We start from the raw sequence: 27,252 nt of genomic DNA, 5'->3' as shown, positions 1-27,252 counted from the left end.
CTGTCTCTGAGCCAAACGAGAGCCAGGCACCCAGGTTCACCAGTTAGACCTTCTTCCCCTTGAGACTGTTGCTTTACCAGCGTAGAAATCCTGCTGATCTTCCACATCCTAGAAATTCATTAATGCAACCAACAGAGGGGTGGTCAGGTTTTTGGTCTGGGTTATTTTTGTTTGTTTGTTTGTTTGTTTGTTTCTGGTAAGGTTGAAGCGGCACATTCAGGTGAATGATTACTTATAAAGTGTATCAGCTTATTCAGTTTTATCTTAGCCACAAACTCGGCAGGCTTAAAAGAAGAAAATAAAGCATGCGAAAGTTATCAACACAGTGACCAACACAGCAAAGTAAAAAGGTAAGGCAGTTACCAAATTTTTGTATGTACAAAATAAGTTGCGGATAGTGCATCAGATCGTCACAATGACATCTACGTTCAATACAATATCATTACGCTCAACAGACCTATCATGATATGCCACAAACATACAGCGATGCATGAGGATCTGGCACAATATAAACACGTGTTTTGGACAGTTTCCAGTTTATTGTTGTCTGGTGTGTATAGCCCTCTGGATGATGAAACACGCTCTAGACAAAACAAACTGGATGAGAACTTCTCATAACTACAGCTTTGAAGATCAGATACTTCTATGAACTCAGAAGATGTTTTTCCACACACTACAGGCAAAAAAATGTCTCTAATACAAGTTACTATCAGACTGCACTGTAGGATTCCTTAAGGTGGTAGGACAGCAGAACTAGAATTCAACCAGGAAGAAAACACTGCGCAAAAAGTAACTCTTTAGATTTTCACCAAGTGTAAAAACAGCTTGGTATCAGCTTTGTTTTTTTTTTTTTTTAAAAAAGGTAAAAAAGTAAATACATTAGGTACCAACCTCAAAAATTACAACTAAGGATACGACTGAAGAAATCAGCAGATGAATACTAAAAAAATAAAACCCTAAAGAAAGGAACATTTAGAGAAGAATAACAAAAATGTTTTAAAATAAACTGTGCTCTATAGAAAAAGAGGCAAGTGTTGTTACACTTTGAAATTTAAAAACATAACTTCACTTGTACAAAGCCCAGCACAAAATACTCCATCTGCCTACTGCCCTCTGCTTATTCCTCTGCCTTCAGTTCCAGCTGTGGCTTCGTTCTAACATATGGAAAAAAATTACTGATTTACTTATTTATTTAATCAAATCTCTTGATCTCCTCCTCATGGTGGAGTTCTCATTTAGAGTATTCCACGTGTTTTGATTGGAAAGCTTGTTCAAATCATTACAATGACAAATACCTCAAAAAGCTTCAGAGGACAAGAAGTTAAGGACAAGGACTAGAAGACCATCTAGAATGCCAGCTTGTCGAGCAAGACCAAAACAAAACTCCACTTCAGTATTAGAAAAATTACTACAAAAACTTCAGAAGCAAAACTGTTGACAACCTGAAATTTATCTGCATTAGATAAACAATTTAAATATTAAGATACAAAACTAAGCAAATTTAAGAAAGGAGTACACTAATTGAGTGAGTACATTGTTTTAAAGCAACTCAGTATTTAGCAAATTGAAACTGGATTTGAAATCAGTACCCACATCAAAAGCAAATGTATCAAGGATACAGAATTTGTACTTAAAGACAAATGGTGATACAAAGGAAAAGATAACAATGCTGACAAACATCCTGACTGAAATTTGGAGGAAAAAAAAAAAAAAAGGGCAAGAAGAGGTGTAATATTCGGTGATACTCATGCTAACAAGTAACTAGCTTAAACAGCTCAGTTTTCTGAACAAGACAAAGAGCCAAAAAGTGAACAGAAAAGTCTGTTCATTTACTTGTGATATATAAACTTTTGGGAAGGTATCTGGAGACATTAAGATAGTAATTTCTTTGCTATGTTACATAACTGAAGTAATAGTCAGAAATAAAGAGACGTTATCTGGAAAAATCTTTACCTCTGCACCACAGAAACAAAGCTTACATTTTTCACAGAGACATCCAGCATAAAAGCAGAATTTTAGAAAGGAAAGAGCCATTTCTAGTATGTAAGCCTGAAAAAAAGTCAAAAATTTCACAAATACCTGTAACTACCTTCATACCTTCAGAAGCTGTTGATTGTTGAACACATGAAGAACATTTTGAGGGAAAATGTTCTGCTGTCAATATATTAAACACTGTATCTCTACACAAATATAATTAACCATTTTAGCGCTAACAGCTATTTTTGTGCAGAGAGATGCAAACACCAACGGAACTTTGAAAACGCCAACCTCTCACCTAAGAACGCTCAGATTTGGGAGCTGGATACAATGCAGTAACAGAAAGAGAAAGAAAGCAACAGGCCCGATCGCTCACAAAACAGAAATGTAAGAAATAAAAGCATTTTAGCCTAGATGGCCGCCAGCAGGGAATGACTCCCTTAGCTTCTATTTTAATAGTAATCCATTTCCCCGTATCCCATTTCCTGTGTTTTGACTAAATACTTTTGATTCCAGGAACAGCAAAAGCTCATAAGGAGCGCTTGGATCAGTATATAAGGAGGTTTACTAACTCACGGAGACTACTCATGTCTTTCATATTAGACGGCTCTAAGTTTTTTGCTGAATCACAACCATTAATAATACTTCTTTCTTTTGATAAATAGGAAATTACTCCCAGAAAAGCATTTTTCTTTTTATGTCTAAAGATTTCATTCTCCTCCTGACATGCTTTCTATTTTAAGTTACACAAAAAAATAATTATTCAGTTTGTAATTTATAATTATAATACAACTATTTATACCATAGTATAATATCAAATATTGGTGTTAGAAATAATATACTTTATAATTATATAAGTTAAATAAAAATATGTTATCACATACAGCTTTTAACTAGTGGAATTAGCGCTAAAGGTAGCTTTTGGTTGACAAACATGTCAAAAAACCAAACACACAAAAAAAAAGACCAACCACAGAAAACCCCAACACACAAAAAACTACCACACAGACAAGGGTGCAGATCTTGCTCTAATGAAAAACGAGAAGGAAAACCCGAAACATTTTGTACTGGGAGAGAACACTTAAAAACGCTGCTGTGTGCACGATCAGAGCACTTACCATGTCGATTTTTTGTGTGAATCAAAGTTTTTTCTGTATATTTACCTTATCTTTGATTTTGTCAGCTCTGGTGTCCAGAAGCTGAACTTTGCTTTGCTCCTGGTTGTATTTGCGGCCTCCTGCTCCGGAGGTTACAGCTTTCACTTGCCCCGCAGAAGCTGCAATGCTAGGGGGTAGTACGGATGCGCTGACACCAGACGCTGCAGTGGTACTGTTCCCGTTCAGTGATCCGTTTATACCTTAAGGTGACAGATTTACAAAGGGACATTTAAAAAGATCGGAAGTAGCAGATACTTTCTTTGAGATGTTCCAGTCGCACTCACCTCCCTTCCAGAAACATCCAAGCAGACGCTAGACTACTCACAGGTTACTCCCAACGTACACTATAAATCTGCCACCCAAGAGTCTCTTTGATCTGCTCATGGGGTTATTGTTATTAAAACGTGCAGAGAACCCATGATTGAAAGGACATTTAACGCTGTAAAAAACAGCGTTTTTTAGGGAAAAACACCCTAAACCTGAAAATGCCCATTTTTAAGCTCAAACTATCCTTGAGTTTAGTCAGGGGCAGAAAATTAAGCTTTTGAAGAAAGAAGACGCAAAAATATACATTCCAATAAATATCTCTCCAAATAATTTGTTTACAATTTTGAAGTATCCACCAGCTCCAAAGAAAACAACATGAAGCCCAAGATATTTTTATGAGTTTTGCACGGTGTAAAAGGGGGGGGTGGGGTGGGGGGGAGTTGCGGGAATGATATCTGAAATAACCACCACATTCAAGCTTGCTTACTTATCAGTCAAGAGGACTGTTGTTTTCTAAGAAAATACCCCTAACCACACAAACTTGCTAATCTGCAATCCCTGGACTATTAGATGGATTCTGAAACGCACATCAGGTCCTCAAACCTACCGAAACTATTAAAAAAAAAAAAAAAGCTTTGTTTGTTCATCAAAGAATCACAGAACAGAGTACCCTGAACTGGAAGGAATCCACAAGGATCATCAAGTCCCACTCCTGACTCCACACAGGACAACTCGGAAGCTAAACCACACATCTAAGAGCACTGCCCAAACGCATCTTGAACACAGACAGGCTGAGGGCTACGACCACCTCCCCGGTGACCCTGGTCACCCTCTCGGCGAGCAACAGTTTCCTAATGTCCCATGTGAACTTCCCCTGATGCAGCTTTAAGCCATCCCCTCGCATCCCATCAGCAGAAAGCAGAGCGAAGAGGCCAGCACCTCCCTCATGAGGGAGCCACGGCCAGCAGGGAGGTCACCCCTCGACAGCAGCGAGGTCACCCTTCAGCCCCCTCTCCTCTGAGCAGAACAAGCCTCGGATCGAACAAGCGCATCTTACATTTTCGAAAGGCGTGCGATACCACTAATGAAACAGCGGTCTGAAATGCAGGCAAAGGTTCTCCTGTCACCGGGCTATTTCCACTGCGGGCCGGTAGCCCTACACCCCCCAACAAAAAACTCCCCCACACACGCTTCCCTCATGCAGAGGAACGGCACTCGCTACACGTGTACACGGCCTCCAAAAATCACACCACAAACTTTAAAAGAAAACTTCTCCCTACTACTCAGTCCCAGACAAAGTCCCAGTCCCAAACAAACTATCTACAGCAAAAAAGGGGGAAAAACATTAGTAGAAAGAGTATGTCAGTACTGAAAGCCCATACTTGGATCTCTCACGCTTAGCTAACAGAATCAATTTTTGTAGTGCTGTTTAGGAATGGGAAAAACGAGTGGCAAAGCTCAAATTCCACATCTTTCTGCATGTGCAGAAGTTCAACATGATTATTCCATAACCAGCTTTAGCCATTACCTTTTTCTGTACTGCTCCGGCCATTTTTTCCTGTAGCTCTGGAGTGGAATGAAGCAGAATCATGATTCTGTGCAGGAGGTGCAAAGAGCGGTGGAATTCCCAAGAGTGGTGGGAAAAAAGCTGCCCCAGGACGAGTGTGCGCGTCTGCCGTTCGCCACCATTCTACACCGCAAAGGAAATAAAAGCAAACTTCAGTTGTTCTAATAATAAATACTTCTGTAAGAATGTTGCTGTGCATAATCTACAGCAGATTTACTAAATCTGGGAGTAAGAAGAAAACAATAATATTGGGAACATCTGAAATTATATGAATTTCCTGCAGCAGTTCTGGTCTTTTGTCATTAAAGCCATTCTAGCAAAGATTTCAATGCAGTTTTATTTAAACACGTTCTGAAAATAAATACTTAATAGAAAGCTACGTGACAACGATCACCCCAAAATGAAACTGCTATTGTTGTAAATAGGATCAATATTCACAGATCACTCTTGAACATTCATTATTTCCTCAGCAGCCTTCTTACATCAGAACTACGAAAAAGCACAACTGCTTTAAGTCACCTCTGCAGTCTCAGTCTTGGCATACTCCGAGGTCTCCACCACAAAAACACACCTGAAGCAGTTCCCCAAAAGAACGACCTATTGGCTACTCTACAGCAACTCTACACCCACTCTAAGCGGTTTCTGCCCGGGAGTTTGACCCTGGATGGGGGAAAAGCAGTCTCTATTTTCTTCTGTAACATCCCTATTAAAACGGTTGTTTCACAACTCTGTGCTGCTTGTTACATAAATGTAAGGGATTGACCAAGGAATAGAGATTTCTTATTTTAAAAATAATCCAATACTCTTTTTTGTTTTGTTGCCATTTCAAACTTTCATCTTAAATGGTTATTGATTTTTGTTTTCCAGGAAAATGAACTTCAAAGGAGTTGACATGGTCCCTACAACTTTCAGTTTTTAACGTTCTTTACTATAGCAGCAATTATCTAGAATATTTATGCAACCCTTATGTAATCCTCTTCTGCACTTTCTTGAAACCAAAGTGACTGCACATTTTTTAATAAGGCACTGCTAAGCCTAAACAGCCATGTAAGAGGCAAAGATCCAGCGCAGTACCCTTAAGGGCTTCTGCGTGTACACAGGAGCCCAGAAACAGCGTGCAGATTTGCACAGCAGAATTCCTTGAGAGCGTCAGGGTCCTCTTCTGTAAGAGCTGTTACACAAAGGTTGTTGTCGCTGCTGCAACACATTCGCTAGTCAACAACTGAAAAAAACACAAAGCGTAATTTACAAAGAACCTCTCAAATCCCTCTGAAGGGAAAGAGTCTTTTGAATGAAGATCACACGTTAAAAATCATGTATGTGAGAGAGAAAAGGTGTGTATATGCAAAAAAAAAAGTGCTGTAATATTTTGTCAGGAAAGAAAAATCTCTTCCAAACTTCTCTTAAAACTAACTCTTCCCACCCACCACCAATCAAAACAGAAATTATATCGCATTACAAGAAGCAGAAGAATCGGACACGTGACACATAAATGCCACTGTGACAAGGGCTAGAAACAGAGGTTTGGTCTGCATAAAACCTAAATCTAACAAGCAAGTGCACATAAAATAATTGGTTACCGCTTGGCCAGGTCCCATACTGGCCATTCAACTCTGCGAAGGTGTTTAAAGGGTAGCAACGACACGGGTTTTGGCAGAGCTGACTCATACAAAGCAGCTGTTAAAACACAGGGCTTGCTTTATGCTTAAAATATCAGACTTGTGAGTACACTCTCCCGTCTTATAGCGAAATCTTCATTATGCAACACTGAACACTAGAAACACACTGGAAGAAGGCACAGTCTACACAAGTAACGGGACGGACTAGGTGGTAAATCGGTCTGTCTGACTTCTGGGATTGACTGCTTTTCCTCTCCTTGAAAATTATTTCTTCAGGGCTAAAGTGCAATTATGATTTTTTTGTGAACCCGGAAACATACATGAAGCAGTGGCATACATCCAGGACAGAAACAGTTTTGCAGAGCATCCCTTTGAACAGCTGAGAAAGAGCAAAACCTGTGGTTTGGCCCACTGGCGTGCTTCATTTCTTAAAATAATAATATCAAGTTTTATACATTATGAGGACGAGAACTAAGTATAGAACTTCAGCTATTGGACACACACACATCACCGGTGTGATTAAAAGAATTAAACCATATAGTTGAGCAGGATTTAGTCTAATGCATTTTAAGATAGTTATTTCATATCGCTATAAAACACATTAAGTAAGAAATATCTAGGTAAGTATAAGGATGTTACATACAGTAATTAAGACTTAATGAATACGTAAGTGAAGTTTGAACAATGCTAATAAACAATATTTACCTGCCAGTACCAGACACTGAAATTATAAGAAATACATCACAGTGATTTAAAAATTTTATAAATGAAAGATTCTAGAGACACAGAATCATCAGAGTTGGAAGGGACCTCGAGAGATCATCTAGTCCAACTCCCCTGCTAAAGCAGGATTGCCCAGAGCACATTACTCAGGACTGCATCCAGGCGGGTCTTGAAAATCTCCAGAGAAGGGGACTCCACAACCTCCCTGGGCAGCCTGTGCCGGTGCTCTGTCACCCGAACCGTAAAGAAGTGTTTCCGTGTATTTGAACGGAACTTCCTGTGCTCTAACTTGTGCCCAAAATACACAAATACACAAAATACTGCTAGAAAAAACTTCAAAAAACTTGACATTATTCTATAAAACTGCAAAAACTTCACATTATTCTATTATCTTACATTTGGAATTAGAACACAGTGACACAGAGTAGTTTAGTTTGTATTCTGAGTGATCCCACAAAGTTACAGAATCATTGCCTGGAATGTACTAACCAAGAAATGTAAAAACAACGGTCACTGGACTGTACACATGCAAATTGCTACCGAATTAAGGATACATGGGCCATTCAAAGGCTTATGCAAGACCACAACAACTACATACAGGTAGACTGCCTAAACTCATTATATTATCAAGATCTATGGAAAATACTGCCCTTCAACGAGACAGCAAAATCAAAATTTTAAATTAGTTTTTTCCGCTACGCTTATTTACCCAGATACGTGAATATAAAAACTCCGTCTTTACAGACATGAGTGTCTCAATTTTCAGCTGAAACTTTTAAGAACATCACAGGAGGTCAGAAAATTGTTCAAGGTCAGACACGGAGTTCTTTCATCCCTACTTCAGCAAAAATAAGATTTTCTCAATGAAGAAAGATTCTCTTGTAAAATGGAACAAAGTCAATAGAAGCTACGAACAACTACCGTCCCTTAGAGCAAAGCTTAAAACGAGTATCCATTAACTCCGCTGCGCTATCACGCGTCAGATGGCTGTTACAACGGAATGAATCTTTTCATCTAATAAAAAAAAACCAAACCACTGAATGAGAACATTACAAATGAATCAGCATTCACCGCTTTCTGAACTATTTTACCCCTCCTTACTTTAGCTCTACACGCATTTCTTTCAGACACTGTGGCTTTGTAAGGGTCTGTGTGTAGTATCTCATTATCCTCCTAGTAACAAGAGTTCTGCTTTTACTCCTCTGGCATGAATAACTGAAACAAAATTCTGTCATTTTTATCAAACAAAATTTTAAAAATACTTTGCAATATTTGTTGTAGGCTTTTACCACTACCTAACCCTCTGTTTCTACAGCTCTACTGCTGGTGGAATCCCACAACCCTGAGTTCTCTGGGGGGAGCAGGGGCGGCCGCGCAGGGCCTGGCCAGCCAGCAAGAGGAGAGGTCTCTTCAAGATATTCATGTCCTGACAGGAATATCTTTTCTTCAGACTACAGAAAAAGTGGATAAGAAGCATCTTGACGCACTGCCTACTTTGGAGAAAGTGTTACAGTATTTAATTTCCTTTAGAAAGCTTTGTTCTCAGACGTAAGATTTGCAGAGTACGCCAGACTGGAAAACACCAGCTGAGTAACCGACATCTTATGGTGGAAGTCAGGTGCATCGTTTTGCATTCATTTCTTTTGTGCCATCTGTTGATATTTTAAAGGATAGGAGACCACTGACTTTACAAGGTGCAACCAAAAAAAACCCTTTACTTATGAATAAAATCAAGTGAGAAACAGGATCATGCTGGCCAATCCTACTACAGACAAATCAGATGTCTGTAACAGTACCATGCTTTTGAATTCCTCGGGCTTTCTACAAGCAAGTATTCAGTTTTTTGAGAAAAATCCCCATCTACTTACCCAAGGTGTATTTTACAATACAGCATTTCCCCCTGAGCTACAGCATCCCAAGAGCAGAACGCTCAAACTGAGGCAGTGCTGCATTCAAACTACGACGACGTCTCTTTCACTAGGAGCAGTCCAGGCACCGCTCCACACTGACGCTGATGGGGTTAAGCCACCCCACTGTCCAACGTTACACTTATTTCCCTGTCATAGCACGGCACAGATGTACACTGGGGAAAAAGGAGAAAGAAAACACTCTGCCTGCCTGTGCCAGCTGCGCACCAAGCAGCGAGTGGGTGGCCGACCGGCGGGACGGCACTTGGCACCACGGAGAGGTGGTGCAGCGATCCCCGGCTGCTCTGAATCCATGTCCCGAGGGAAAGCACAACACTTGGCATCGCACTGTCCGGACAGATGCAGTGAAGGCCAACCTCCAGCTTAAAAACATTTTACTAAAAAGTTTTTATATTTTAAAACCTATCATTGAGTTTTACATTTAATATCTTCTAGTATTGGCACTGTATTTCTACAACACATAAAATATTCAAAAACATGAGCAACTCTAACAAAATGTTTGCAATTAAAAATGGAAAAAGGTATTATATTTGCCACGGCAGTTTCTGTTAGCAGTGGAAGAGAGTCTGTTCCCTTAACATAGTGGGATATCCTTGTGTAAGCACAGCTGTGTGATGCATCTATCCTTAATGCGCACGAAATATTTCAGAGATCATCAGGGGCCTACAAAACACACAATGCACAAACTAATAATGAAATAAACAAAATAGCAAAGATATCTTGCATACATTTTGTAAATTTTGAAATAGAACTCAAAAACCCCAATAACCAGTAATTTTTGATATCTAAAATAAAATGTACACGAGCTAGTTTTCTAAAACAACTTAATGAAAATTTTACTGATGTTCAAATTATCCATTCGTAGGCACTTCTGCATTTGGTCCTTACTGGTATCAAAAGTGCAAAACAGAATGTCCAGGGAAGCCATCAGCTTTGCCTTCTAGAAGTTGTGAAACTGCTAGTGTATTGCTTAAGCATCATATTTCATCTTTTTAGCTATGGTCCTCGATGAATTACATTAAACTAAACACGGCTCAATTTCTGAAGATGATCCCCCCAAAAACCCATTTGAAACGGCAGGGATACATCTTTTTCCAAATCTTTTTCCACAGCAGTTAGTTCTAATCTCACACTATATTTTCAAAGATCACAACGTCATTTAAAACTCCTAGAACACTAATCTCCAGTCCCATGATCAGACAACAGGCAGCGCTGCAATGCTTCATCTGGCTTCTGCCAACAGCCGCCTCAAATGACTTCACCAGCCACGCTCGGATATCTTACAGCTCTCTGTAGCCTCCATTTCGTAAGACTCTTCTCTTCTCTTCTCTTTTGCTTGACTGCCTTAAAGCCAAATGTTTGGGCTTTAAAAACCCACACAACTACCTGCTTTACAATGGGATATTTTTCACATAGCTGGACTTCAACAATAGCATCCAAAAAGCTCTATTACAAAAGACATTTTTAAACAACTCTCATCATTCCTCTCTTTTTTTTTTTTTCCCCTCATTTTTAAATTAACAGTGTTACCTAATCCAAAAAACACGTGTCTACAGAAAAGGTCTTCAATCTGCGGCTTTAGCAAAGAGAAGAAAGTCTGGTGTCTACAAACTTAGCAGTCTGGGGTATGCATTTCCCTTCGAAAAGATTTAGGAGTACACAAATCTGAAATACTGTAAACCCCTGGGAATGAGACCCTGAGAAACTGTTGTTTTCAACAGTCTACATTAAGACCTCTCAGCAGTGGTCTAAATTTTATTGCTTTGGTTCTTTTCTTTCTTAGTGGATTATTTGAAGTGGAACGGGTCACCCCAAGACAACGTGCAGTCCCAGTCCTTGAAGGTTTCCAAAACCAGCCCAGGTAAGGGCCGGGACGCTGTGGTCTGACCCCGTACACGGGCTCTGAGGCCTCCTCAAGTCCCCTCCAACCTGAGTTTTCCTACGATCCTACAAACTTACAAGCACTTCTCAGTGTAAACTCAAGACAATATCCCAATGATATTTTTATTTTGCAGCCATATTTCAAAAATGCACAATACTCAATTCCAATCCAACTATTTTAATTACTCATTTTCGAGAATCAAGTTCTTTACCTCATTTTCATACCATCTTATCTTCTTCTTATAAGCTGTAATCTATGATAACTTCTTAAGAGTCAGAAATCGTCTTTCTTTACTTTTTAAGTCTATACAAGGCAACCTTTTTCTTTGCACATGCAGGTGATGAAAGCAGTAAGAAACAATACCACCACAAGCACCTCCACGCGTGTCTAAGAACAAATCATTTACAACTAGTTCTATTTAGCAGCTTATATCTTGTATGAAACATTAAATGCAGTTGACAGACAAAAATACCTAGAAATATAGCAAATATTTAGTAGTAAATACAAATATTTATTTTCCTTTAACTAGATATTTTTGCTTCCAGTTTACATTTTTAATTTACAGAAGTCTTGCCAGTGTTCTGGACCACTCTACTACTTCATAATTTACATCGGGTTTTTTATAAATTTGTTACTATTGACAAGCACAAGCATAAAGTGATTTCTTAGTGTCCAGAACAACATTCTGACCTGACTTTTGACACTAGTAAGTCTGTACCACAATGGCGCATTTCCCATTATGACTGCATACAGTGGATATATTGCCAAGTCTCACAGCCATCATGTACCTAACTGTCACCAATTCAAGCCAAATCAGGCCATCACTGCAATTCAACTCGAGGATAAAACCACCCAATGCAAGGACGAGGTCACACACTATCATCTTTGAAGGGTCATGCAGATATGGGGAAGTCTCCAACAACTGAAGAAAGGCTGATGTGGCACCCATCTTCCAAAAAGTCCAAGAGGACGATCAAAGGAACTACAAAAGAGCCAGATTTATGCTAGTCTCCTGGAAAACGGTGCAGTGAGCCCTCTATGAGCCATGCAGGAACATGATCCTCGGCACATGCAGAATTCCTTCTGTGCTAAAATTACTGGGTTTACGGACAAGGGGAGAACAGTTCATGTCATTAACCTCTAATTAAGCATGGCTTTTGATACTGTCTCCCACAAATACTCCTTAATCCAAATTAGGACATTATGGTCTGGATGGGGTGACAACTAGATGGGTAAGAAAACAGTGGGATGCTCAGAGGATAATGGTTAATGGGCCCTGCTCTACCTGGATGCCTGTGACAAGTGGAGTACAGCAGGGTTTTATCCTGGCATATGTCCTGTTTAACATCTTTATCAACAACCCTGAGTAGGAAATGGCGTGTGTTCTCATAAAGTTTGTGGAAGACATCAAACTAGGGGGACAAGTCAATCCACCTGAGGAAAGGGCTGGTACCCAGGGGGACCTAGACAGGCTGGAGGAATGGACTGGCAGAAACCTTATGAAATTCAACAAGAAAAAAAAAAAAAAAACAAAAAAAAACAAAGTCCTGCACATGGGAAGGAATAATCCCTTGAAACAATAAAGGCTGGAGACTGCTCAGGGAGCAGCTCTGCAGAAAAGACTCCAGGGGTTTCTGCAGACACCAAGCTGTAGGTTAGCCAGCAGTGCGCCCTGGCAGCAAAGGTCTGCAGCAGAGTGGGCGGTACGAGCACAGCCGGTGGAGCAGGGGAAATAAATATCCCTCTTAACTCAGTACTCTTCAGACTGCATTCAGAATACTGTGTATTGTTTTGGGTGCCAAAAACAAGACACCAACCTTGCTTTGATTACGAGGCTGGACTAGATCATCTCCTGAAGTCCATTCCAAGCTTAATTTTTCAACACTCTACGTCTACAGATATGCAGACACCCAAGGTAGTTCTGAATAAACAAGTGGCAACTGCCAGAAACACTCTAGCTATGGGGTCGAAGCTCCAAAAGGCCAATCTACTGTACTTCTCAGCAGGATTAATTAGCCTACAGGATCACCAGCATAGTGGTATCACTTGTTACGGCCTAACCGGCTTGACCTCTTTGATGAGTGCTACTGAACTACAAAGACTTACCCTACACTGTTGGAGGGAATCTCATTCACATGTAAAAAGTCCCTCACAGCAAGGATCGTCCCACCTGAACAATTTGCCCCTTAGCCCTAGCACAGAAATAGAAGCATCTGAGTTTTTAGTAAACACATTTCCTGAAAAGGGGCAGACAATAACACCTCCTCTACTCTCTAGTCACTGTTTGTTGGAGGAGGGCAGTGGAGAGAATTACCTTGCTGCTAGATGACAAATGACAGCAGAGGTGGATACGGTATGTTCCAATATTTGCCTTCTACAGGGTGGCTATAATGTGTTTGTTGAACAGATAATTTCAGTAGATTTTACACTGCTCTTAAGGCTACCTGCCAGAAACACTAAAATTTTTACATGCAGCAATGAAAATTGCATAAGGTCCACTCACAATCTTATTTAAAACTTTCCAGGTGAGGTACTGATCCAACTCAATACCCTCTAGCAACCATTTTTTATTGCACATTCTCATGAAGAAACAAATGCAGCACGGAATCATAGAATGGTTTAGGTTGGAAAGGACCTTGAAGATCTTCGAGTTCCAACCCCCCTGCCATAGGCAGGGACACCTCCCACCAGCCCAGGTTGCCCAAGGCCACGTCCAGCCTGGCCTTGAACACCTCCAGGGATGGGGCCTCAACAACCTCTCTAGGCAACCTGTGCCAGTGCCGCACCACCCTCACAGTGAAACACTTCTTCCTAATGTTCAATCTGAACCTGCCCTCTTCCAGTTTAAAGCCATTCCCCCTCGTCCTATCGCTACATGCCCCAGTAAAAAGCCCTCCCCCAGCTCTCCTGTAGGCCCCCTTTAGGGACTGGAAGGCAGCAATAAGATCTCCCCAGAGCCTTCGCCTCTCCAGCCTGAGCAGCCCCAACTCTTTCAGCCTCTCATCACAGGAGAGGTGCTCCAGCCCTCGGATCATCCTCGTGGCTCTCTTCTGGACATGCTCCAGCAGGTCTGTGTCCTTCTTCTGTTGGGGACTCCAGAGCTGAATGCAGTACTCCAGGTGGGGTCTCACGAGAGTGGAGTAGAGGGGCAGAATCACCTCCTTTGACCTGCTGGCTGCACTTCTTCTGATGCAGCCCAGGATACGGTTGGCCTTCTGGGCTGCGATTGCACATTGCCGGCTCACATTGAGCTTCTCAAACACCACTCCGAAGTCCTTCTCCTCAGGGCTGCTCTCCAGTCATTCCCCACCGAGCCTGGATTTGTGCTTGGGATTGCCCTGACCCAGATGTAGGACCTTGCACTTGGCCTTGTTGAACTGCATGAGGTTGGCTTGGGCCCACCTCTGCAGCCTGTCCAGGTCCCTCTGGATGGCATCCCTCCCCTCCAGGGTGTCTACCTCGCCACAGAGCTTGGTGTCATCGGCAAACTTGCTGAGGGTGCACTCGACCCCACTGTCCATGTCGCCGGCAAAGACGTTTAACAGTACAGGTCCCAGAACCGACCCCTGAGGAACGCCACTCGTCACTGGTCTCCCCTTGGACGTCAAGCCGTTGACCGCAACTCTTTGAGTGCGACCGTCCAGCCAGTTCTTTATCCACCGAGTGGTCCATTTGCCGAATCCATGTCTCTTCAATTTAGAGACCAGGATATTGTGTGGGACAGTGTCAAACGCTTTGCACAAGTCCAAGTAGATGACATCAGTTCATCTTCCCTTGTCCACTGCCACTGTAACCCCTTCGTGGAAGGCCACCAAATTTTTCAGGCATGACTTGTCCTTGGTGAAGCCATGCTGGCTGTCACCAATCATCGCTTTGCTTTCTAAGTGCCTCAGCAGAGTTTCCAGGAGGATCTGCTCCATGATCTTGCCAGGCTCAGAGGTGAGACTGACTGGCCTGTAGTTCCATGGGTCTTCCTCGTTTCCCTTTTTGAAAATAGGGGTTATGTTTCCTCTTTTCCAGTCAGCAGGAAAACCTGTTCCACCTTCAAGCACTGTCCTCAGTCATGCCACTGTGATAAAACTTACACACTTCAGAATGTAAACATTGAGTACATCACATTATTATCACAAAAATCAGACTAGCGTGATTAGAAGTTGATTAGCTTTTTCTTATTAGAAAGCCGTTATCCCATTGCCAGGCTTTCACTTTAAAAATGAATGTATCAAAGATGTCATGGCTTCATCCCTATGCAAAACTGGAATGAATGAACTATCAGAAGATGCAAAATACTCTTCACCTCTCCAAGAAAATCATCAGAACAAGCAACACACATTAAGTGATCCTATCTGTAGAACTGAACAACAGGTGATTCAAACCAGCAAAAGAAATTATAGAGGAAAGCCTCACTGAGCAACAGTTAAGCTCTATTGTGCCACCTTTGTACTTCTTGCTGGATGAATGCCCATTGTTTAAAAAAAAAAAAAATCTTTAAAAAAATCACATGGTAATTAGCTGCACAAAACTGCAAGACGATTGCAAGCCTTCACTTTATGAACGCACTCTTATCGTGACAGGTTGCTCCAAGCCCGTCCAACCTGGCCTTGAACACCTCCAGGGTTGGAGCTTCCACAGCTTCTCAGAGCAACCTGGGCCAGTGCCGCACCACCCTCAAAGTAAAGAATTTCTTCCTAATATCTCATCTAAATCTCCCCTCTTCCAGTTTAAAACTGTTCCCCCTCGTTCTATTGCAACATGCCCTTGTAAAAAGTCCTTCCCCCTCTTTCCTGTAGGCCCCCTTTAGGCCACAATAAGATCTCCCCGGAGCCTTCTCTTCTTCAGGCTGAACACCCTCAACTGTCTCAGCCTGCCCTCACAGCAGAGGGGTTCCAGCCCTCTCAGCATCTTTGTGGCCCTCTTCTGGCCCCACTCCAACAGGTCCATGTCCTTCTTCTGTTGGGGACTCCAGAGCTGGATGCAGTACTCCAGGTGGGGTCTCACGAGAGTGGAGTAGAGGGGCAGAATCACCTCCTTTGACCTGCTGGCTGCACTTCTTCTGATGCAGCCCAGGATACGGTTGGCCTTCTGGGCTGCGATTGCACATTGCCGGCTCACACTGAGCTTCTCATCAAACACCACTCCGAAGTCCTTCTCCTCAGGGCTGCTCTCCAGTCATTCCCCACCGAGCCTGGATTTGTGCTTGGGATTGCCCTGATCCAGATGTAGGACCTTGCACTTGGCCTTGTTGAACTGCATGAGGTTGGCTTGGGCCCACCTCTGCAGCCTGTCCAGGTCCCTCTGGATGGCATTCCTCCCCTCCAGGGTGTCTACCTCGCCACAGACCTTGGTATCATCTGCAAACTTGCTGAGGGTGCACTCAATCCCACTCTCCGTGTCACCAACAAAGATGCTGAACAGCACCCATGCCAGTACCAAACCCTGAGGAACACCACTCGTCACTGCTTACCACTTGGACATCGAGCTGTTAACCGCAACTCTTTGCATGCAGCCATCCAGCCAGTTCCTTATCTACCAAGCAGTCCATTCGTCAAATCCATGTGTCTCCAATTTAGAGACCAGGACGTTGTGCAGGACAGTGTCAAATGCTTTGCACAAGTCCAGGTAGATGACATCAGTTGATCTTCCCTTACCCACCAACGCTGTAACCCCATCATAGAAGGCCACCAAATTTGTCAGACACGATTTGCCTTTAGTGAAGCCATGTTGGCGGTCATCAATCACCTCGTTTTCCATGTGCCTTAGCATAGCTTTCAGGAGGATCTGCTCCGTGGTCTTGCCAGGCACGGAGGCAAGACTGACCGGCCTGTAGTTCCCCGGTTCTCCCTTTTTTCCCTTTTTGAAAATGGGGGTTATGTTTCCCCTTTTCCAGTCAGTGGGAACGTCCCCAGACTGCCATAACTTCTCAAATACGATGGATAGTGGTTTAGTAACTTTATCTGCCAGTTCCCTCAGAACACACAGATGTATCTCATCAGGTCCCATGGATTTGTGCACCTTCAGGTTCCTCAGGTGGTCTTGAACCTGGTCTTCTACAGTGGGCAGTTCCTCATTCTCCCAGTCCCTGTCTTTGCCTTCTGTAACTTGGGAGGTATGGCTAGAGCCCTTACTGGTGAAGGCCGAGGCAAGAAAGTCATTGAATACCTCAGCCTTGACCATGTCCCAGGTGACCAGGTCTCCTGTTTCCTTCCGGAGAGAGCTCACATTTTCCTCAGTCTTCCTTTTATCACTGACGTACCTGTAGAAGCTCTTCTTGTTGCCCTTGATGTCTCTGGCCAGATTTAACGCTACCTGGGATTTCGCTTTCCTAACCTGAGCCCTGGCTGCTTGGACAATTTCTCTGTATACCTCCCAGAGAAATGGAAGGAATACAAAACATATATAATGGCAACACCACATACACAGTGCAGGGAAATTCCTCTTATTGATTTCAAATTTCTGGTCCAGTTGCTCCCCCCCCCTCCAGAACAAGAATGGATTTGAACTTAATTTCACTGATGCTAACTACCGCAGGTGATGTGTATAGTGAGTATTTCTTTATGCTTTCAGCCCGAGTTTAAAAACATTGTATTTCAGTTCTACATCTGCTGAACTTAGTTCAAATGTCTTTAACTTCAGTTAGTGTACATTCTTCCACGACTGATGTCCATACTCAAGTAGTCATACTAAATATTAGTTACCATTCGCTACACAGTTCAATTAGAAAACATCACAATACTCTTTTTGTGGGCTTTTTTTCTTTAAAAAAAAAAATGAGTAACAACACTTGCTTCTCTTACAGACAACATTCGTGATTCTTAGTGATGCTGATAAGAAGCAATGCACTGCAACGTTTCATAATACTTTGAAGACAGGTTTAGTTAAAACATCCTTTGAGCTTTTTATCAACTTATTTCATTACACAAAGAGTAGGTGCCTTTATACTATATTGCATGTCATTATGGCCTTTTAAAAAAAATACATCGTGTGCTACCTAAGCCATTATCCAACGTGTCCAGAAAAGAGAATCCAATTTTAAATATGCATTTAGAAATATGGCAGAAATAAAACAAAGGCAAAATGGAAGCAAAGTCTTGTAACAATAAACTGAATTGTAACATTTTTTATATTTCTTATTTGATGAAAACGTTAACAGTCTGTCTAGCAATTAATTCTAGTATTTCCTTAATTTTCCTATTTTAGTGTTTGCTCTTCAAGTTACTAACTTACTGTAGACAAACTCTGCATAGCAAAATTTCATACTAAACTGCACTCTGTAACATTCCTGACTTACTTCAAATAGGTTAAATATTTTTGAGCATAGCTTTTGAAATTCTGCTAACCACTACACAGATAAATGATTGAAAGCATTATTCCAAAGGGCAACATACATTTCAACAATGCTGGTCTCTTAGTAACAAGGAATGACAACTGTGAATGCCTTTGTTAATATTAATGAACTTCACGGTGTAAAATAAGGTTTTCAAAAGAGCTAAAGAGGAATAAATACTTAAATAATGCCTTAAAATACAAACCATCAATGCACCAATCAGCAGAAATACAAAAATAACGTGGTGTTTCCAACAAAGCTAAGGGCATTCCAACTTACGCAGCAAATCTAGAGAACTGCTTAGGGTGACAGAAATAACTGTGTCTTTTCCTCTTTTCTGTGTTGTTCTTTAATCATTACAGTGCTAGCAAAGTTTGCCTTCTACATGCCTCCCAACATCAGTAAGTCTTCCAAACTCCCTGTATGCATGATTCCAAACTACTTGTACTCGGTCCAATTTTGTTTAATATATTCATTAATGACCTGGATGAGGGACAGAGTGTATCCTCAGCAAGTTTGCTGATGATACCAAACTGGAAGGGGTGGCTGACACCAAAGAGGGCCGTGTTGCCATCCAGCGTGCCCTGGACAGGCTGGAGAGCTGGGCAGAGAAGAACCTAATGAGGTTCAACAAAACCAAGTGCAAGGTCCTGCACCTGGGGAGGAAGAATGCTAGGCACCAGTACAGGTTAGGGGCGGACCTGCTGGGAAGTAGCTTGGAGGAGAAGGATCTGGGGGTCCTAGTAGACAGTAAATTATCCATGGCCCAGCAATGTGCCCTTGTTGCCAAAAAGGCCAATGGAATCCTGGGCTGCATAGGGAAGAGTGTGGCCAGTAGGTCGAGGGAGGTCATTCTCCCCCTCTACTCTGCACTGGTGAGGCCACAACTGGAATACTGTGTCCAGTTTTGGGCTCCCCAGTTCAAGAGGGACAGGGAACTGCTGGAGCGAGTCCAGCGAAGGGCAACTAAGATGATGAAGGGCTTGGAGCATCTCCCTTATGAGGAAAGGCTGAGAGCGCTGGGACTCTTTAGCCTGGAGAAGAGAAGGCTGAGGGGAGACCTTATTATGGCGTACAAGTATCTAAAGGGTGGGTTGAAGGAGGATGGAGCCAGGCTCTTTTCAATGGTTCCAAGTAACAGGACGAGGGGCAATGGGCACAAGTTAGAACACAGGAAGTTCCGTTCAAATACACGGAAAAACTTCTTTACGGTGAGGGTGACAGAGCACGGGCACAGGCTGCCCAGGGAGGTTGTGGAGTCCCCTTCCCTGGAGATTTTCAAGACCCGCCTGGATGCAGTCCTGAGTAATGTGCTCCGGGCAATCCTGCTTTAGCAGGGGAGTTGGACTAGATGATCTCTCGAGGTCCCTTCCAACTCTGATAATTCTGTGATTCTGTATGTGTGATTTCATAGTACTGGTGAACGTCCCTTAGTGTACAAAGCTGGAAAGCATGGAAAAGGCTGGAAATTGTTTATATATACATAAATAACAACCATCCACTCTTATTGTTGGTCTAAAACACAAAACCCCTGATCTGAATAGAGAAATGTCAAAAATATCTGTTAATTTAAATGAAGAGCAAAGCACTGGCTATCTCATTAAAGCACTTTGAAAAAAAAAACAAATTAGCATTTTAATAAACTCTGAATATGCTCTCACAGAAACATTTACACAGGTAAGAAACATGAATGGAATTGCAAGGACTCCATCTTTAACTTCCCTCCATAAATCAAAGGTTAAAAGAAGCTAGTCTTGGACTAATTTTCTAAAAAAAGTAAATTTTCAAAAGGGATTGACAAAACTGCACTCTACTGAGAAAGCACAAACACTGCAGGTGGTTAACTCTGAGGAGTAAGAATACAAGGAACATACACAGACCACTGACCTACTAAGCCATATTTTAAAAAGTATCAATCACACAGCAACTCTCAATGAGGCTTGTTTTAGTATAAGAAGTACTAGGTGCTTGATGGGGTTTTAAATGAAATTATTCAGGTGCTCGAATACAATGGCTTCCTTTAATCGTTAACATCCAAAAAGCTACATAGAAATTGTTTTTCTTTCAATGTTTTTTCTATTAAGTCCGTTCCTTAAAATTAAAGGTAAAATTCCATGTCCAAATATTCAAAGTTGTTCACTAGTCTGCATAGCCCTTATAGCAAATATTAGACGAGACAAAATTTTAGAACTTGGAAGTACTTTAGTTATACTCATTAAAGTACTTTCAATCACGCTTTTCCCTCCATATTTTTGCTTTTGTGTTCTTCAATAACCTTGAAAAATAGATTTTGGCTTTTTTTCCTTACATCTGGCATATTATTCTCAGTCTTGTCCCAAAAAACCCTGAGTTTAGCTAGTGCCTGGACCCCACTGCACTGTGCAGTCTGAACACCGACGCAGGTTCTAGCCTATAAAGGTAATAATATGAAGCAGGAAGTCCAAACTAGGCTGGTATCATGTTTAAAGAATTACTGATAATAATGAAATCAGAGACTGCTTCTTAATGATACGTATGTAAGACCCTAAAATTAAGATGTACTCACCATCTTAACATGATTTCCAAAAACTGAGAACTGGTGATGTCGACTGCGTAACACTATGGGTTCTCTGTTCATAGCAGAACTGGCGTTTGTACTCTACTGGCGCTCACGTCCTCGTACTTTCCCTACGCACCTGCATCCCTTTAACTATTACCATCAAGTTCTCCCTTAACACTGGAAATTGTTGCACATTGCACAAACTGTAAATCACCACTTTGTTTTAACATATCCATTTCAATGTTGCTATTGTCACTTAGAATTCAGAATCCTTAAAACTTCTAGAAGCCAATAAATACCTACAAGCCTCAGATGAAAATTCTGACAAAACCAAAGACTATAAAAACACTTACTACAAAAGAAATTTGTTTATACAGTTTTACGTTTTAGGCACTAAATCTGATCTTTCTCAACATTTATTGCAGGAGCCACAATGTCATTTTTATATAAAGACCAAGACACACACACAAAAAAAAAGGTGTTAAAAAAAAAAAAAAAAAAGATCTTTGTTACTACAAATTGGAAAAATCAAGTGGAAATTACAGACTTTTCCAATTAAAACAATCCTGTGACTTTGTGCATTTATGTCCACAATCTTAAAATTCTTCTGGGTCTCATTTAAGAAGAAATAGTGGACTCCAAATAGACTGAAGATTTTTTCCTTTGATAGAAGCAGCTTCCGATTTGGAAAAAAAGATACTATAGTTTAGTTTAGTTTTTAATTTTCATTTTACAAAGATTTAATAAACTTCCTTTTTTTGAAAATGAAAGAAAAAGAACCCATCAGGTCTGATAATATCAAAACAGTAAGACTTGACTGTTCAGCTTTGAACAGTTTCACACGCTGGTATTACCACCCCTCATAAAGACAAAACACTGAACTATGATATCGTTTACTCATGTGAGAAAAGACTGTTGATTTATATTCTTCCAAAGTTGCTAACATTCTCAGGAGGATGAATTTAAACCTCTTTCTAGAGTAATTTTTTTTTTCCAACTTGCCTTCTTATTTTCAGCAATGGGTGAATAAGAAGGAAGCAAGTAAAGTATCTGTTTCCTTGACTGGAATGTTTCAATTATTCAGGAGCTAGTGCTTTATTAACCAATTAAACTAACAGTATGTGATATATTCCATAACAGTTACATACAGGTGCTTTGTCCATCTGACCTGGGAATATGCCTAAATCATCTATTCGTAGTGTAATCTCCCCGGCAAAGCGTGAAGACTCCCAGTCCTAACCCACCATGCATCAGGGGGACCAGACAGGGTACACTATCAAGTTTATTGTGGAGCCTGCTTAATAGACTATTGATTGCTGCAAAGAAAAAAAGTGGATGAATTGGAATAAAAAGAACCTCTCTAATCTGATACATAGATTAAGATGCCTCTACCTTCTCTTTGTACGAATAATTGTTCATTCTTAAACAATTATTTTATATATTTCTTTGTTATTCAAGAGAAATGCATTTTTAAATGTGAAGATGATTTAATCAGATTGAGATTGACAGAGATTGTCATCAATTTTTTTTATTTTTTTTTTTTTTTAAATCACAGAAGTGAGCAACATCTCAGTTTTGGAACAGGCTAGGATACTGGTCTATCCTGACTACAGAATATCTTGTATATTCAAGTAAGTTTGGACTCCATGAAATTGCCATTCCAGCCATAGTCATTCATGGGAGAACAGTCTTTGCCTGTTTGACAGTATAAACACTTCTGTGAAGTTTCTCTAGGACAGCGTATACCTTTTCAGAGTGGATGCAACAGTAACCAGAGTGTACTGTGTCAGGTAGAGAAATGGATATACTTATAAATAAAACTGATGGGACAAACTAATAGTAACTACATTCCAGCTTGGTTTTAGGAATGCAAAGTGCCCTTGGGAAAATATCTACGTTCTTAAAGACCAAATGCAGCCAGGCAAAGGATCTGACCATTAAAAAAACTAAAAGGAAACAATCCGTGAATACTGGGAATTACTACTATCAGTCTTTGTAACTATTACCTATTTGACAGAAATGAAACATTTTTTTTGAAGGAAAGTTGAGAATAAAATTTTAAATCTACTTAAGAAAAGGACTACCTGGATTTTCTAATGAAGAAAGAAACTGACAGTTTAGTATTTTTATTACATTATTCATCTGCTTTAGTCTTACTGTATTTTGATAGACCAAATATATATCCTATATATCCTATATAAACACAATGTTACAAGAGACACAAAATTGCATACTGTAATATCTACAAAGCAAAGGCAGCAAGGAGAGATGAGTCACGCAAATCCTCACTTTGGGACTGTACATTTATAGCCGTACATAAATGAACTCCTACTACATTCTGGGAACCACCACAGAGAACCATTTCAAATGGTATGGGCTAATGAATACAGACACAAAAGTCATTTGAAGTTGAATTTGTAATGGGGTACTGAAAAAATTCAAACTTATCGCTATTTGTTCTGGATCAGTTTTAGTTAAGAACTTTCTGACTGATTATAGAGTAATTAAAACAAATAGTTGAGACACAATTCTAGGTACGCAGATATTCCGGTTTCTATTTTTCTTCCCAAGGAAGCTGCAAATGAACAAACTCTGGCTCTAGTAGGGCACTCAGAATCTACTGGTTTTACACTATCAGGGCAGAAGAGTTTTTCAGTTTGGAGAATACACGCTTGCTCACCTTACCACCAGAGTCAAACCTGTTCTCAGCGTAGCAGATTACCATCAATTTAAGATGACAAACTTCCTATTTACCGTATAGGAATCAGTAGTACTCAGCTAACAAAAAGAACGTATATGTTCCGTTCTCCAAAGTGAAGAAACAGCAGAGTTATTTATCATTTCTTGTTCTGTTGATAAGATACGCATCATTCAGTTGAAATACGAGTTTCGATTAACAAAAATTAGATTCTTGCATGGAGAAATCTTCCATATAAGTTTCTGATTCAAGCCAAGACGTTTCACTCTAGTCAAGACTATCTACAACTATGACATTTTGTAATTCACCTTTTCAATCTCAAGTTCCATCAGAAGAAACTATTCTTCCAGATACAAAAACACAGTAGGGGTTGGGCTTGAATGTTAAGAATATGATGAATATTCAAGTTGATTATCAGATCTTAATCTGAAAGTGGCACAGCTTGCTAAATCAATCCTTAATTTGATCCTTGCTTCCAAGGCAGCTTTGCAAACTGAAAGTTTCTTTCACATTTGAAATAGGCCATTTTAAATTAATTTCATTCCTTCAATAAACAAGTACTATGTAAAATGTATTCACATGTTATGAATGTCGCTTAGCAAAAAAACCAAACCAAAATATTTTTCCTTGATACATCTGCACAGCCTCATATTCGACTTGTAATAATAATTGCAAGTGTTGACAAACACTAGAAATCACACAACAATATATAATTGAGTCATTTTTACCACATGTGTTGATTGCTGAACTCAGTGTTGCAGCTCCAGTGGAAAGGCCACCTTTCGATACCGCTGAAGCTACAGACGGTGTAGAAGACACTGGAGTCGAAGCAGCTGCAGTAGAGGAGACTGACGATGACGTTAACCGCTCTCCAGACTCCATATCTACAAGAGAGAAGACAAAAGTCTGTCTTCTATGGCAAGAAATGAAATCACAAGGGGACTACAGGAGTATCTGTGCCGCCCGTGCCTCAGGATCTGCACTCGACTCTTGAGCGGTTCCTACGAGACCTTCACATGGGAGGCACATCACCTGATAGCGCTCAGTCACCGGGGGAATCCAGCATGCCTGCCGCAGTATGGGAGTTAGGCAGTGCTGTTGAGAGCCACCTCACGTTTCAACTTGAATGCCAACAGCCTTGCCTGGGACCACCACCCACGGCCTCTGCTCAGGAGCTCCATTTCAGCTCAGGCGTGCACCTTCAGCCCTTGCCTGGGCTGGCCACAGCTCTGCAGCCTGGTCTGTGCCCACACTCCCTAGCTAGACCCCCCGCCCTGGGGCCGAGTGTCCCTCCAGCCCTGCACCCGCTCCCCCTTCTGCTACTGCTGATCAGACACCAGACAGGCCCCGGGCCTGACGGACCCCTTTGCTGTGCCTGGGCCCTGTGACCAGCGCAGTGCTCAGATCCGGTGGGACAGTGCCGGGGACGGGCAAAGCACGGCCTGTGTCACCCGCGACAGCCTGCTCGTCCCTCCCGCCAGAGCACCCCGCTCCTGGTGCTCCGTGGCAGGCCCCCGCCTTGAAGAACCTGCAATGCATGCCAGAAAGTCCATATCTACTCTCTTAATTTAGGGAAAGATCCAGCAATTACGGTGAGATAGTACGAACATAAGAACTCCTGTAAATTGCTAGCTTTTTTTTTTCCCCTGGTGAGCTTTCCATATAAAATAAGGCATTTTTATTTGTGCCATGAATTGCCTAAATCAAAACTTACCAGACTTATTACACTGAACAAGCACATGTATTTGAAGAAAAACACACGGTAAAATTATTGTTAAAAATACTACTTGTTGAGAAGTAGTTTCTCAAACACTTAAAATCCGCAGCCAAGCAGCCGATGTCTCAGCCCAGTGGCGGCAGAGCGAAAGCTGTCTGACCCAGTCCGGCACAATCGCAGCGGGCGGTGAGCCAGGGTCAGCCAACAAACAAGGTGGGGACGAAATCTTTTCAGAGTCCCTTTACGGTTACCAAAGCAAGGAGATTGAGCACAGGTAACTCCTGAGAGGGCAACTCCCGAGAAACCGGTTCCTGTCCCAGAGCCTCCCCCAGCTCCAGCGGAACGCCCTTGCTCAGAGCGGTCCCTGGGAAGGGGACGAGGCCTAGCACTGGGCACAAGACAAGCAATTGCCGTAAAACCTCACTCCCGGTCTCGTAAAACAGAAGGCCGAGTACTCAAGAGAAACACATTCCCAAATCCTGTGTTAATCCATTTAGAAAACTGATGTGTTAAACAGTACTTCTGATCCAACATTATGTTAACCAGGGACTTCTCAAACACTCACGTGGAAAGCCACCATAAAAGCTGTTACCTACTTCTCCAGAAAAGACGGAGTATCCTTCACTCCTCTCAGTCAGTAAAAATAAATCTTAACAAGCCAAAGGAAACACAAAAGCAAAAGCCATGGAGAAACACACAAAATATCTGGAAGATGCACTGTGCTCATTTTAACTAAATCATTAATTCCTTATCACTAATAGCTTTTATACGTGGCGATTTCTAGGTACCAGGTAACGTCTTCAGACTTTGCTAGCGAGCAAAACAGAACGTACTACTTTCCCAAAGTGAAAATTCTGCTAACAAGGGAACTATAGCACATCATATAGAGGGCTATGAACTTTTCTTTCAGAACAATAGTAGAAATCGCAAAAACTATTTCCTTCAGATAATTTATCACAGCAAAATATTATTAAAAGTTTTAAACTTTTAATCCAAGACTCCTAAATACATATTTTTCTCCAATTAAACATTTTCTATCCACAGTTAAAGAATACCTCATTGATTTTTAGTAATCTGTGAATACAATTCAGCTAAACTGCTACTCAGTGGGAGAAGGCCACTGAAAAATACTGCATATACTGTAGACTTTAAATGTTGTATTATGTCCATTACATTTTATAATTATTCCAAAGGATAATAATTTGTAGAAATCCCTTTCATAAGGGATTACAATTTAAGTCTGTATCTACAGATTTATGTCTGTAGCATTTGCAAACACATGCATTATTTCACGCCACAAAAAATTTACCATCTTTAGTATATGTAGAGAGATAACAGACACAAATGAATACACAAAAGTACATTTTTAGACACGATGAATGATTGAACTTAGGTAAGGCCAACAGGCAGTCCTTGGTTTTGTTGTATTTTGGTATTCATTCTTATATGTACGGCTAATGTGAATTTACTGTATGTACGGATAGCATAAGGGAAATTAGAAACATCACAATGGTATTATTAAAGTAATCACTTGTAAAAGGGAAGGTATTTCTAAGCTTTAATGCACTGCATTCAAAACTCGGGAATGAAAATTTTCCTAACAGAAACACCCAGAACTCTCCAATTTCTTAAAAAATTGCTGTCATGTTGTGTGTAATAATATAGCATTAAAATAAGTCTTTGCCATCTAAAGTATTTTATAAATAAGCACAGTTAAGAACCACCTATAAGCAATCTGCATTTGTGTCATAAATGGGAAGATATCCCTGGTAAATCAGTACTTTTTTTAATACAGAAATGTAAACGTAGCAATACTTGAAAGCTTTTAACCAACAAAAGCCATCTGTTTGAACT

At 41.0% G+C, this 27,252-nt stretch overlaps 1 protein-coding gene across 1 annotated transcript in view; it reads right to left on the bottom strand.

The window, feature by feature from the left end:
- BAZ2B (bromodomain adjacent to zinc finger domain 2B) overlaps positions 1-24,565 on the bottom strand; it is an 86,812-nt gene extending 62,247 nt beyond the window's left edge. The window contains exons 1-3 of the mRNA XM_082483184.1: positions 24,410-24,565; positions 4,930-5,091; positions 3,141-3,334 (exon numbers count right to left, since the gene is read on the bottom strand). Coding sequence (XP_082339310.1) covers positions 3,141-3,334; positions 4,930-5,091; positions 24,410-24,563 — 510 coding nt within the window. The 5' untranslated portion in view covers positions 24,564-24,565. The remainder of the gene's footprint in view (positions 1-3,140; positions 3,335-4,929; positions 5,092-24,409) is intronic.
- Between the last annotated feature and the right edge of the window lie 2,687 nt (positions 24,566-27,252).

This window comes from Vanellus vanellus (genome assembly GCF_965231255.1).
Source record: "Vanellus vanellus genome assembly, chromosome: 5".
NCBI classification, from domain to species: domain Eukaryota; kingdom Metazoa; phylum Chordata; class Aves; order Charadriiformes; family Charadriidae; genus Vanellus; species Vanellus vanellus.
Note: the sequence above shows the minus strand (reverse complement) of the source record. Positions and strands in the feature narration are given on the sequence as shown.